Below are 14939 nucleotides of genomic sequence, written 5' to 3'. Positions count from 1 at the left end.
ATGGCATCTAATGTTTACATTTTGTTGCTGTTTCTTTTTATTCAGAGCTGGCCATGTATTATAGATGCTCCTCTAAATGTTCCTGCTTCGTAAGCCTTCTTTCCAGTCCCACTGATAAGAGCTGGAGCTGTTTGGCCTAACGATAAATCTTTGCTTTCCATCTCCTTTGCAAAATTCTAGCAAGAGATGTTGGGGCTTGTGATGGGACAGGACTGAGTTTCTGCATTGCTGAACTCCCACAGCACTTGCAGCTATTTATTGTATCCAAACCCAAAACACTTCTTTGACCACAGCTCTAATGAAATACACACTTCATAGCAAATGCACAACGGTCCGTTTCTCACTGGTGGGCTACAAACGGCTGCATAAGTGTCACTTTGGAAGAAGAAATAGTTTCATGTCTACAGCCATGACTGAGTTGCTTGCAATGGAAACAATAAACATGATGGAGCTATGCCAATTTATGTCCATTGAATAACAATCCTCATAGCTCTCAAAGCTTGCTCTTTAAAAAATATAACAAAACTTTCTGCATAATATATACCTACCTCAGGAGAGATTTTACTATACCCTTCAAAAAGGGTTTTCCCCCAGGTAAAAAATTGCTGCTTCTACCATCCAGCGTTGTAGGAGACTCCAGTATACCACTCCTCCACACCTAGCCCCAAAGTTAGGCTGAAATTTTCTCCTCTAAAACAGTGTGTACTTTCAGTCCCACATCAAGCAGTAGCTGCTGAGGTGGGCAGAGGTGGTCGAATTGGTGGTGACAGAAGCAGTGCAATTATCTCACTACCTGTATTTTGGAGAATGTTTATTAACACCCAGTCCATGCAACAAAACCTCCTGGGGATTGCAGTTGGTTGTGCACTGAAACTGAAGGTGGTGTGCGGGCACTTATCCATTGGGATGAAAGTGTTATATAAATTTAACATGGTGAAAGAGACCAGTTAGGGGGCATAATCTCAAGTGTAGAGACAGGACTGATACTTGATTGATGCTCAATACTGAGGTGTCCAGATGCGAAAGGAGACAGCTGACCGAAGAGCCAGACAGAAAAGCATCCTTAAGAGGGGCACAATCTTTTTCCCCAAAACTTGCTCTGTTTAGGGGGTAAGAACATCTCGTACTGCTGTATTGCAGCTTGGAAGACCAGCTCCGGGTCTGATTGTTTCTCCTAGCCTGGATGTTTCACCTCGGCATCACGCATTGCGTTTGGATGCAAAATAAGATGGAAGTCACGTGTTAAACTTGCAACGGAGCATTTATTACTGCTAGATGCGTTATGATCCCTGCTTAAACTGGCAACCCACTGTGGTGGGCACTGTGCCACCCCCACGGAGATGCTGATGCATGTCCTGTTTTGAACATGTTACAGTCTAGACGTGAAAGAGGGGCAAAAGAGCAAAAGCGGATGCATAGATGGAGAATAGTGAAGTCCCTTGCCCAAGGACAGAAGGCGGCTCAGTATCTGAGCCAGGCACTGATCTCAGGTCCCCCAGTTCTAAATATAGTCCAGTAACCACTAGACCACATTGCTGATTCTTATTAAGCAAATTATATTTTTACTCTTCATCAGAATTTCATAAGCAGGGGGACATAAGCAAACCAAAGAAGTGTGTGTTTGTACAGATATTTCTGGTAGCAGCATTCACGCAAATGCATTTCTTTTAACATTTCTAAAAACTTAATTTTTTGCAACTGTTCTTGCAAAAACAAATGATAACACTCACTTTCATGTTTTTGAGACAGGAATAAAAAGGCTTGTAAATACTGACAACATAGGGTGGTTTTTTTTTCCCGAGTACCCTTTTTTTATAAATAGTATTTTGGAATTTACCCACTTTTTTGTTGTTGGCAGTTTTCAGTAGTTATTTGTACCCATATATTTTCATTGTAATAATTAATGCATCATATCACTTTCAAAAGCTAAAGATGACTGAAAGGATTGGGTGCAGCTTTTTGTTTTTAAGTACAATCCATCAAATCCCGAGGAATGCGTTCATATAAAAGATGGTTTGGGGGTCATGTTTAGAAATAATGTTGGTGTTATGACATACATTCCCATGAAATGAATATGCAAAGTTGTACAGTATATAATACTTAGTGATTTTGGTTCATCTGAGATCATCTGCTATTTGTATAAATTAGACATTCTGAATTTGAGACTGACTGAAACTTAAGGTTAGAACAAAACTCTGGAAACAAGAAAACGTTTTCTTTGTTTTCTGGGTTGGACCTTTAAGAAAGCAGCCACAGAGTTTTGTGCAATTTCAATGTGAAATCACAAGTCCCTTCTGAGGATCCAGGCAAACTTGAAATCTGACCTACATCCACCTGAAATTGGGCAGTTTTGGGGATCCTGCATAAACTTGGATTGTGAGCCTGAAACAAAATCCAAAATCAGGAAATTTTGCTCACGTGTGGATGTCATTCTGACATACTCCACATGGTCCTTAATCACACTCAAGTCAGAAATACTGCATTTATGTCTCGACACTTGCTGAATCACGACACTGAAACTCCATCTTCCTCCTTTCCCCTTCCAAAGTCTCACAACACAACTGGGAAAAGGTCATACCTCTCTGAGTAAGACTCTGTCAGTGCCATCCTGCTGATCTGCATGAGACTTGTTTTAAAATTTGCAAACAGTTTGGAGCCAAGCTTCTGGTTCATGACTGCTATTATTAAGGACCAAAGTAAGGATATTTTTCCCTTATATGAAATGAATATGTTATGAATAGAAATAAAAGGTAAGAAGGCAACTCAGATTATTCCTTAATTCTTTGTTGCTTCAGAAGTTCTCAAACAATTTTTTCAACCTTAGGGTGGGAATGCCAAGACAGTAAAGGAAATATATGCTTTTGTAGCTTCCTACAGAGATTCTGCCAACCATTAAAATATTTCCTAGTTACAGTTCAATCTTACCAAAACTGGTACAGGGAAAAAAATCCAACAACTTGGTTATATGAACGTTGGTCCATTTCCCAAGGTCTTACATATCACAGCACTTTCACTATTAACGCCCTCCCCCATTTATATCTATAATGGTAAGGCTCATAGTTCTTTTTCAGTCCTGGCTTAGTTCATACTGAATTGGCTTTTTAAGTTAGGTAAGAACAACAATATTTAGGCAATAAATCTGCTATCTTCATTTTAGTCTTCTCTTCAAATCCCAGAGCCTCCTAATACAGAAACTTGAGGAAAAAAGGATGCAAAGAGCTCCTGACCCCACCTACAGTTATTTCCAACTTGCTCTGAAGTCAGTGGAAGGCCCCTGATGACCTCACTAGACCTCTACCAGGTGCTCAGAAGATCATTGCTGGGGTCATTATCCAGGACTCTGACCAGCAGTTTTGCCCCCAGAGCAATTATTTGGATGCTCTCTTATACCATCGCATGGAATTTTTCATGCCCCGGGGCAGGAATTTTGCCCATCCTCAATCTCTCCCAGCACTTGTCCCAGACGTGCCTGGGAGTCAGAGGCATTTGTAACTATAGCAGTGACTACAATGTTTTGCTTTCATAGGGATGTTCTCAAAAGCCGGCCTGCTGGTATTTCACTGTTGTTAAAATTAGAGTCCTGAGGAATTTCTCTTTGAGGAAAAAACAGCACACTGTATAAATAATTGCACAAACTTTGCAGACAGATGGGGGGAAACAGTTCTGGGGCTCTTTAACTCGAGTCTGGGGCTGAGATGCTCAGCACAACACTGATAAATACCTCCTTGAAAACAGACAATATTTAGGCTTTTCAGGGAATTTCTGATGACTCTGGAAAGAATGAAGCCCCTCGTTGCCCCGCGTTGCATCCCCTAATTGCTCTGCCTTGCATTTCTAAGAACTGTTTCAGCTAATGGCAAATTTGTGAAGTTTCTAGTAAATTTGTAATGAATAGCGCCAGTGATAAAATCATAAACTTGCCATCGGTGCCATTTGGAAGAAATAAATGCTTAGCGATTCCTGGTGACATGAGATGCTACTGATGAAAGATGCACGCTTTGCGGCAAAACAGCGCCATGCTGTGTAAAAAAGCGAAGTAGCTAACTTCACCATCAGTTTTTAAATGGCTGCTATGGTTCAGGATGGAAAGTACAAGTGTGGTAAATGAAAACAAGCCCCCAAAGGAAGACTAGTGTAAGTCTAACGCAAATGTTACTGAACGAACGGCTTGTTGCAAATCTGAATGATTACAGAGAGATCTGTGGGCAAAACTTTGATAGAGTAATGAAAAATTAAATACCAACAAAACCAAGTAAGCTTTGATGCCGCTTGATGAGACAGCTTTCTACCATGTATTTTTAGAAACAAGTATCTTTATTCTGGGATAAATGAACTTAGAAAGAGTAACATCTGGGAATGCACACCATTAATCTTAACTGTTTGTTGAAAGCTTCAAAACAATGACCGGCTCTCATGGGGAATATCAATTATAAAAATGTTTTTTTTCTGTTTGTTTGTTTTTAAGAGGAGAGCTAAAAGAACAAGCTGACAAATTGGTAGCAGATCACAGCTTTTACCAAAAAGAAGAAATGTTTCTAACAGTTTATCAATCAATTAGGCTCTTACGATAGACAATGACTGTGGTTATGTGGAGAAAAAGCTGGCCTATTTCTTGCCCTTCCAGAAACACACCCATCACACTGACTGCCAGCAACTCAGCCTGGTATCATCCCAATATTTATTCCTTTGTAATGTCGATGGGTTTTTCTTGTTTTTTTGGAATGCCTGGAAGATGACAACATCTTATTTTACATTTGAAACAATAAGAGTGTGGGGGACAAAAAAAAAAAAGAATTCAGACTCTCTTTAGAAGAGATTATTCAATTACTTGGGACAACATTTCCATCTAAGCCATGGCTCGTTCTCGCAGTTCCTGGCGCCACAGGACTGTGGTACTGGGAAGGGTTTTTTTGCTGACATGCTTTGGCGGTAGAACAGCTAATGAGGTGATTGGTTGGTCACCATTCACATTATATATATATACACACACACACACACACACACATATATATGTAGGGTATGTGTATGTGTCCATAGTTATGCAGATTTATACATATTTATGTGTTGTCTGTGCATAAAATATGTAAGAAGGTGTTAGCTCCCTTCACCCCACATGAAATATTTAAATTAATAAGCTCACTTCTGCAAGATGCACAGCATGCCCTAATATGTTGCAAACTGCCCTCACTGTCACCTAGCGGGACATAAAAATTAGAAGCAATCCCTAGAAGAAGACTCTGAATGAAATGCTCCAAAGTTGCAGCGGATGCTGAATCCCAGCTTCAAAACTGAAAACCAACTAATTTTATACTCCTATAAGCCTAAAATATTCTTCAAAATGTGACTTTGTTTCCTAAGTCATTTCAGCGATTTAAAGAATGTGACTTTCCAGGTTTTACAGCCCTGAGTCCATCATTTGCTGAAAGTTTCTTTCTCTAAAAGAGACAAACTATTTCACTGCACATCCCTTGTGAGAACACTCATGAAAGAAAAGCTTTTGATAGTTGTGCTTCATGGCATACTTTCCACTTTCCCACTTAAATTGATTTGCAGACAGATATAAATCCAATTTCAAAAAGTTTGGTGTTACAGCTTGGGTGGGTTGGATGGATAACTAATGCTTATCCATATGTCCCGAATATACAAGCTTTGGCTCAAAATCTCATGAGGATAGTTCTCCTGCTTCCAGTTGGGCTGGATTTACTAGCCTATTTTTTTCTTCCAGAAACACACCCTTAACATTGACTGCCAGAAGCTACATCTGGTACTATCCTACTTTTTGAACATTTTGCTTTAAAATTAGAGGGGGGGAATAGCCAAATATTTTAGGACTTGCTAAATGGTTTTATTCTAGAAATGCACATGCCCATGCATACCATGCAATGTATGCAAGACAGATATCATCCATCTAGTAAAATGTTGCTGCACCCCCTCAAACCTGACATCTCTATACTGCCTGACAGAATAAAAACAATGAAATATTTTTAACCCTTTAAGATGATATTTAAAATTTTACCTTCAAGCTTTACAGCAAATTCCATAGAAATGAGAGTGAAATACTGCAATTGCACTCGATTTGGGAATGATTTAAAGGCTGCTTCTCAAGATTTTTGCTTTTTGCAACATTTCACTGTAAAAATAAAATTCAGAAAGTTTTAACCAACTGCAGCAGTTTATTGCTCAAATTTAGAAGCTATTTTCTCTTCTTGTAGAAAGTAGGGAGAAGGAACAAATGGGTTAGGCTCTGTAGCCCATCCTCATAATAGTAGGGACTTTCATATGATGGGCAGCAGGTCTCAAAATCCCAGGCTTATTTTCCTGCTAGCCAAGAAGAGAACTTGGGTAAAGAGAGCAGCGGGCCTTCCTCAGTTTTTTTTAATGCATTCAGTGGGAATACCATGGGAGTGGGTGCCTTACCTAGGAAGGCAGGTGAAGGGTAGGAGGAGGTGAATTGACGCCTCTCGGTACGCCAGAGGGTCCCCAGTCCTGCTGAGCTCTGGCCAGTGCCAGGGAAAAGCCATCTCGCGCTGTGGCTGGATACTGACCTGCTGCATAGCACAGGCTCCCTGCTCCCATCAAACTAAACAATAAGAAAAATAGGGATGTGACAAGAGAGGGAGTAAGCACAGTAATTAAGTTCCTCATCTCCCATCCCACAGAGTATATGGGATGCTCGATGGAGCAGCCTCACAGAGGAGCAGAAAGAAAGATATGCAGCTGAAGCACCCATATTCCGCTCCTGCTGGCTCCATGTCTTCTCTTCACATGGCTGGGCACAACTTGAGGAGACAGGACATGAACTGCTCAATTTTGGGCTCTGTGATCTGCTATTAATGAAGAATATTTTCAGGACATTTGTATTAAAGGAGCAGCACTACACCCTACCAATGTTAGTTACACCCCTTTTCTAGTTAAAAAGCCAGGCCCAAACAAACCCAACCTTGTTTCCCAGATGGGTCCATGGGAATGGGAGATCAGCATTTTGTCAGCAGTGGTGGACCCCAGGCTGCACTGAGACTAAGGTTAGGCAGTACCCACACGCCATCGGCTTGCGTGGCTGCAGCCACTCGAGTATCAAAGGGGTGGTAACATCTTATGACCAGGATCCATCTCTTTTGGTACTGGTATTACCCAAACCAAAAGTTGATCACTTGCATATTTGATGGAGGAAAACTCCTAAAGTCTTCTATTTCTTTTTGATACTGCAGTCAAACAGTAATATGGATTTTGTTACATTCAACATCTGGTCCAAAAATGTGCATTTCCACTAAGGAAAACACAAACCAGAAAAGGCAAGCCAAAACAAACACACACAAAATGTTACTATTGTTTTTACATATTTTATCCAGATAGGATTTTTAATATGTATAGAAACTGTATCTGATGTTATGCAGTTGGGTCTAGATATGGAACTTGAAAAAATGAATTTCTTTTCATGCGTATCATTTTGTTTTATTTCAGTCTTTGCAAGTCTTTTTCTACTTAACTGGCAGCAGACAACCCTCAAATTGCATTTTCAGTGTATGATTTATATAGGTATAAAAATATGTGGGATAAGAAAGCTTTAACATTATATTTCACAATTCATTTAACAAAGTAACAGTAGTTAGAAAATTTTACTTGGCAAGATGATACTGGGGTGGGAGTGGACCCGTATGTGGAAAAGGGACCTAAGGAATGTTCCTACGATTAGTCTGAGGCAGCACAGTCCAACGATGGGAATTTGCTTTGGGAGGTAGATCTTGCTGTAAACCATTCAAGATTAGATACGAGGCACTGACATATGACAAATGAAACTGCTGAGAGAGTGGGTCGTATGAGCTAATGATTTTCAATCTTTAATCAGGCACCTAGCTTGGCATAATGTATTAGATTTGAGTAAATAAGTACCTTTAAGGCTCAGGGTCAAAGCTTTGATGGGAATTTTGCTGAGGAACACTGAGCTGGAGGGACATTTAGGAAGAAAAACATTAGTTGCTCTTCATTCACAGCACTGAGCGAACAGAGTCAAATCCTGCCACCTTCGCCAGGTCCAGTGGCACCTTGCTGGCAAGTGGAAAGCTGCTCGAGATACCAGGCAGCAAGGTGCGGCTTGCCGTCTACACGGTAAGCTGCAAAGCAGCAGCACCAGGGCGTAGGTGGGGACCTCCGCATGGCACCTCATGGAGCTTTACAGACATACCTCTGGGAAAGCCGGAGCGTGCTGGCTCGTCAGCAAAGAGGAACACTCTGCAGCATCTGGGTGGAAAGAGGGGAAAAAAAAAAAATCTTGCTTAGAATCTGCTTAGTTTGGGCCTTGTATTCCCTGACCTCCAAGTTTTTGGGCACAGTTCTATACCCACAGCTGACTGTGGGCACACAAATTATAGCATTCAGGAATTTAACTACCTGATGATTGGGCCTGCGCTCAGTGTTGTAACCCCAAGCATTCCACATTCATGAGAGAAGCCTCCAAAAAAATAAAAAAACCTGCGAGATTGGCTTCAGGATCATGAATTAATACTTTTTGAAACTTCTGCTTTTTTGAGCCTGCGTGGCTTGCATTTCCAAGTTCTTCCACCATCATAAACAGTGGGAACCTTTGAACCAGTGAAATCAGATTTTTGTACAGCAAAACAACTCATGAAACTGGATCTTCAGAAAGACAACAACAACAACAACAACAAAAGAAATCAAGACTTAGGATAAAGTTGCTGGAGATTGTACTACAGTGGATGCCAGGCAGTGCTGTATATAAATGGCAGCATCTCAACCAAACACACACACACAGGCAAGCATACACACACACACACACGCATTCATATATAAATATACATATACAAAGGTATCACCTGGGACACCAGAATGGGTGATATCTTTGTCTTTCAGGAAGAATGACACTTTCTGTTGTAGCAGGGAAGCACATCAATGACGGAGACAGAGGCTCCTTGGAACAGTGTCCAGAGTGTTGAGCCCACACAAGAATAAGGAGCCTCACAAGCTTTACCTCCTCCCACTCTGAGCAAGTTGCTGATTTGACCTTTTCAACCAAAAAACAGACATCACAAACACGTGCAGAACCTGACAAAACACGTACCAAACCACTCTCTTTACCAAGATTTACTACTTAGGGAGAAGAGGAGCAGATCCATCCCACTGGTAATGCTTTCCTAGAAGTCCTTAGATCCTATAGTGCTTTGTGGTGAAGGTGTAGAGAAGGTTGTCTCCATCCACCTTTTGTCATGGATTTTGCTGCAGTGCTTTTGGCTGCAACTGTATGTTGGTCAGTGGTTGAAAGAGAGAGCTGTAGAAACAGGCTAGTCTAAAAAAAATATATTTCAGCAATACCAAACAAAACTTACAAGCAAATTATGTATACGTATGTGTGTATATCTAAGTATATGTTTATATGTATATATACATGCACATCTAAATATCGATAGATTATTTTAACCCAGATTTGTGGAACAGGATTGGAATCTTGTTTGTGGTCTTTGAAAAATCACATCCTTCTGCACAGGCATGAATTAGAGACAGAGGAATCCTGAAAGGCCCTGGAGTATTTCATAAGACATCCCTCTACTCACTGCTACTGAAATGCAGCCACCACAGCAGCAGGCATCGTTTTCCAGCTTCTTTTTTTTCCGTAGGGAAGACAGGAAGGTGATACGGTTTGTTGGAGAGCAGTGGCCTTTCCAGTGTCCACAAACAGCAGCTCATCATAGCCTTGCTGATTTTCTTTTTAGAGTAGTTGCAGCTATAGTAGCTTCTTCCCTAATCCAGTAAACCTTCCCGGAAATCACCTTTTCTGCCTCTGAAAAGCTAACTTGACCTTGACCTGGGAAAAGCCTGTGGTTCCAGAAGGTCTAAGGTATTTTTGAATAGGATGCTCAGCTATCTTGTACTTGCTACTGTATGTTGGCAAGGGAGAATCAAAACCAAATATTCTCTTTAATATTGAAACCCCAGAAATTTGGGAAAAAACAAAACATACAATTTAAGTGAAACTCGAACAACTCAGGAGGGTGCCCTCTATTTGCAGGGATAACCAGATCTGTACAGCTTTTATTTTAAGGCCAGTTTCTTAAGCAGTAAGCATTTTTTACTTCCCTTCTACTTCATTATGCCATTGTACTCAGATTTCGGCCCTTTTATCCTTTGCCCATTTCAGTCATGTTCTGGGATCTGCAACGAAACCACTACAGGAGATGGTCTGCAGCATCAGTAATGCTTTAAGACGAGCTCGGTAGCTCATATTTCTTTGTTAGCATCCCATTGCGAAGGGGAAAGATCAGTTTGCTTTGTTCTTAGGCCTTGATTTTCATAAGCTAATGATGACTGTGGGTGTAATTGTGGCCAGGCTTAAGTGGTAGCGTGAGGGTAGAAAAACAGAGAGGCACTTCCGTGAGGCTGGTTTCCCCTCCGCCGCACACACGGAGCGGGCGAGCATCTGCTTGCCTTCCCCTGGGCATATGCCCCTGCCCGGGGAAGGAGGGATGTGCCAGCCATGGCATGGCTTGGCTGCAGCGGAGGTAGGAGGTCGGGAGCGGAGCGTGAGCCCGAGCACCCGCCAGTTTGGGTCCCTCATAGGGACCATTAGACCATCTGATGTTGGATTAACCTCCTCCAGGTTAACCTCCTCTAGCAATAGCAAAAATAAATACTCCCACTGTGAGCCACTTCTCTCTGGCTCACAGCTTAGCAGGACCCTTCAGTGGATTTTATTTCCTCTAACATTGTGCAATCGTTGCCCTGGTGCAAAAAAAATGTATTTGTGGCTGAACATTTGCTGGATATTTGGGTTAGATACTGCAAGGAGTGCTGCTTTTAAAGGGATGGTGTGCTCTGTGGAATAGTTAATAGGTATGCTGGTATTACCACTGCTGGTATAGGCAAAATTTTTAATTATGCAGTGAATATGAATGCCTATTTTTTCTGTTTTCAAAATGAAAATGGTTTGAAAAATTTTTTTTAAGTCACTGGAGCCCCATGAATTACTTTGGCTCTGAAGACATGTCTCCTGAAATTTAAGTAGATATTCTCCAATATTTGGAAACAGAATGCAAATGTTTTCTAATAAAATGACAAAACACACTGTTTCTGACCAAGTGCCATGTAAAACAATATGTGTTACAAGCATTCTGCTGGGAGGTGAGATTTATGAGCATGCATTTGAAAATTTTCAACCAGCAGTAATGAGTATTCATATGAACTAAACAGACTGAGATTTAGGCAAGCTTGCAATACCGTTTTCCTGCAGTAACAATATACAAATGTCTGTGCACATAGGTTCTCGAAGAGAGAATGAAATTGGAGTGCAAGTGCCATGGAGTTTCAGGTTCCTGTACAACTAAGACCTGCTGGACCACGCTTCCTAAATTCAGAGAGATTGGATATATTTTGAAAGAGAAATACAATGCTGCAGTGCAGGTGGAAGTGGTACGAGCCAGTAGACTAAGACAGCCAACCTTCCTGAAGATCAAGCAGATTAAGAGTTACCAGAAACCTATGGAAACAGATTTAGTGTATATCGAAAAGTCACCCAACTACTGTGAGGAAGATGCTTCCACAGGGAGCGTCGGTACCCAGGGACGACTCTGCAACCGTACCTCTCCCAGTGCGGACGGGTGCGACATGATGTGCTGTGGAAGAGGGTACAACACACACCAGTACACCAAGGTGTGGCAATGTAATTGCAAATTCCACTGGTGCTGCTTTGTGAAGTGCAACACGTGTAGCGAGCGGACAGAGGTGTTCACCTGCAAATAACGGCATCACGTGCAAATGAACAGAACAAATCACCATGAGTGAAGAAAGTGGAGTACAACAAACGACGACAGCATCATTTTGCACATCTAATCTTCTTTGGGAAAAAACCCAACCACCAACACCACAACAACCAATCCCTCCCCACTACTTACACTTCTAAGGATGGTGCATTTTGGCTGGCTGGCTGTTGTAACTGCTTTGGAAACAAGGGCAACAGGATTAAGGTGATGTTGACAACCACATGATACTTTCTCTCTCTTTTGGTTTTGTTTTTTTTTTTTTTTTTTAAACTACAATCTGGGTGTTGTAGAGTTCTCCTAGTAAGTGTTTTAAGTTATACATATCAGAGAAGCTGATTCCATTGCAGCTCCCATGAAATTTAAAAGAAAAAGACACTTTCTCCTATTTTACAACAACAAAAACACCGAGCCCTGTGCAAATAAAGACTTTTTTTAAGGAAATGAAATCTTCACTGACTAGAACACAGCAGTCTTGCTGCAAAACCCTAAATTTCTAAGAAAGCTGGTAGAGAGAAAACAACTGGTAGGGAGACAAAATCTGTGGCGGAAATACTCCACTATCAGTTTGGAAAAAAATAACGTTCACAAAATTACATCAGCTGCCAGTGACACTGGAACTCTTTGAATGAACATTAAAAATAATTATTTATGTTTTTAATAGTATCAAAAAATTCTAAGCACTAACGGGTAGCTATGTCTTAATTCTGTACTAAATGTAAACTTATTGGAACCCTGACTTTATGATTTTTGTATTTGGTTCTCCCTAAGTTCTTCAATGCTACTGATGTGTTGTCACTCCACTATTAGAGTTCAATTACTGTAGGCCTTAAGCAATTACCAGAACTGAGCAAAGAGATCATGCGAAACTGTGGTTACAAATGCTTGATAAAGACTTTTCCCGCTTGCCTCCTGAATAAGAATGACTCTTTTTAGACTCAGGCTTGAGGCGTGGAGCGCCTGCCCTCAGCTCCTCGTAAGGAGTTTTAGGATACAAAGACATGCTTCGACAAATATCAAAGGTTTTGCTTTGCTGTCAAATGCACTGGCAGGATCTTCCAAGCATTGCATTTTGCCTTTAATGGTTGAAAGTTAATATTACCAATAGTTTTAAATAACTTATGCTCAGTTCGAACTGAGAAGTTAATAAAAATACGGTAGCTGAGATCTAGGTTGCTACAACCTGTGAGCTGTGGTGGCTTCATGAGCATAAGAAGGCTAAAATTTGGGTTAGTCTGTGTCGTCGTTATTCTAAGGTTAGCAATAACGTACCCCCTGGTAAATAGATGAATGTTAAGAAAGAAGCTAACTTTTTACACCAGCACTCAATTATAATTCACACACATTTTCCCTATGAGAGATTTTTAAAAAAATCCTCAGATATTTTACTACTGTAAAATCTAGTGGTTTTAACCCCAAGAGCCAGATATGCCCACTTACAATACAGCACATTTAATCACGAAAATGTTTGCTTGTGGCAAGGGTCCCTACCTGATTTTCTGAAAACTTGGATTAAAAATTTCCTAACGTCTGCATATCTGCATTTCTAGCTTTTGTTTCATTTTATTACTTTTATTGAGGGGCTGCACAGCCATGAGCCCTCCCCACCTGACATGGGAGCACTTGCCACACCAGACAGTGCTCTTGGGGCAAGGGGCTGGTGGAGCTACTGCTCCGCCAGCTCCCATGCTGGATATGTGAATGAGCCAGGATTACCTCCGTAATTTATGGACCTGTATTATCAAAAGTAACTCATCACCTGGCGACCTTCGTTCGAACACGCATGAGGACCTGCCTTTCTGACCCCAAGCACTTACCCTCTGAAAATCAGACCCCTTTGATGAGTCTCTCACGGAGCAATCCAAAATTGAAGAGCTCATTTTTTTCGTTGTTGCTGTTGGTTTCTAAATACCAGCCTTGGTGTGAACGAGTGCAACTCCACAGAAGCCAACAGGGGCCCCCAAAAATGCTAGAGTCACTCCATATAATTTAAAGTCCCTTTGATTCATGGGTATTGTTGTTGAATAATAGTGATATACTGTACTTTCACTACGTTCTTGACAGGAAGCAAATAAAGCTCCCAAGCACAGTAATGCACAGTCTTATGGTACTAGATACTGTAAATATATTAGAATAGTATTTGTTAAGTACAATTGAGGAATCCAATTAAGTTATATTATTGTATATCGTTTAAATGTCTATAGAGTATTTTAAATTATTGTGAACTACACTGCGTTAAAAAAGAAAAAAAAGGTTATATATTATAACACCAACCACTCTGAAAAGTGGACCAAAGTGACACTTTCTCTTTTTTTTTTTACATACCCCTATTTCAAATAGCTCTGTCAGCTACTGTAACACCATTGTAACAGTCCTACGATTGGATTAGCTGTCTAGAATATAACGTTTCAGAGCATCATTTAAGAGCTTTGCTCATGTGGGGGTGCAGCATTCAGAAAGGCACAAAGCAGGGGCTGACCACAAAAATGCATGGACTTTGAACTATGTCCCAAGAAAAAGCAGTTTTGGTCAGAAAACACCATTGCCACTAATGTACTGAAACATCCCAAAAAAATGGCGACCTTTTAATGAAGGTGTCTACGAACAGAAGTGGGTTACACACAACTTTCATTTTTAAAAGTTTAGTTTGATGACAAAGAACTGTGACAATAGAGGTTTGAATGCGAACAGCAACACAACGTGGTTTAACCATACCTTAGCCATGATAAAACTCAAAATACTGTATGTTATTAAAGAATTTAAGAGCAAAGATCAATTTGTTTACTATGTTAATGTTTTATGGCAAGCAGAAAACAAAAGACGAAATGTGTTTCCATTAAAACTTAATTTTTTCCCCTTCTAGTTCCCTTTCTTTTTGTTTGTTATTTATTTAGAAAAAGGAAAAAGGGCAACAAGGCCTTATGCAAAGGCCATTTGTGTACAGGCTTCTCTGGATGGCAGATAGGCAGATTCCAAGTCCAAAGCAGTTTTTGTGTTTTGTGAGAAACAGTAATGAATGTGCCTGTGTCTGGTATCAAAGTCCAAAGTCATCTACCTACAGCAGTGGTACAGAGAAACTGGCACTAGCACCAATGTTGCTACTAGCAGAGACTTCGGGTGGCTCAAATGAGGAGGAGATAAATGTTTTGTGACAGAAATGTAGCATCAGACTCC

General features: G+C 40.7%; 1 protein-coding gene across 3 annotated transcripts in view; it reads left to right on the top strand.

Annotated features, from left to right (window-relative positions):
* WNT7B (Wnt family member 7B) overlaps positions 1-14620 on the top strand; it is a 117064-nt gene extending 102444 nt beyond the window's left edge. For all 3 annotated transcript variants that reach the window (XM_076344341.1, XM_076344331.1, XM_076344321.1), the window contains exon 4: positions 11269-14620. In XM_076344341.1, coding sequence (XP_076200456.1) covers positions 11269-11748 — 480 coding nt within the window. In that variant the 3' untranslated portion in view covers positions 11749-14620. The remainder of the gene's footprint in view (positions 1-11268) is intronic.
* The last annotated feature ends 319 nt before the right edge of the window (positions 14621-14939 follow it).

The sequence above is a fragment of the Aptenodytes patagonicus genome, chromosome 1, assembly GCF_965638725.1.
Source record: "Aptenodytes patagonicus chromosome 1, bAptPat1.pri.cur, whole genome shotgun sequence".
NCBI lineage: Eukaryota > Metazoa > Chordata > Aves > Sphenisciformes > Spheniscidae > Aptenodytes > Aptenodytes patagonicus.
This window is presented reverse-complemented; position numbering and strand designations above follow the sequence as displayed.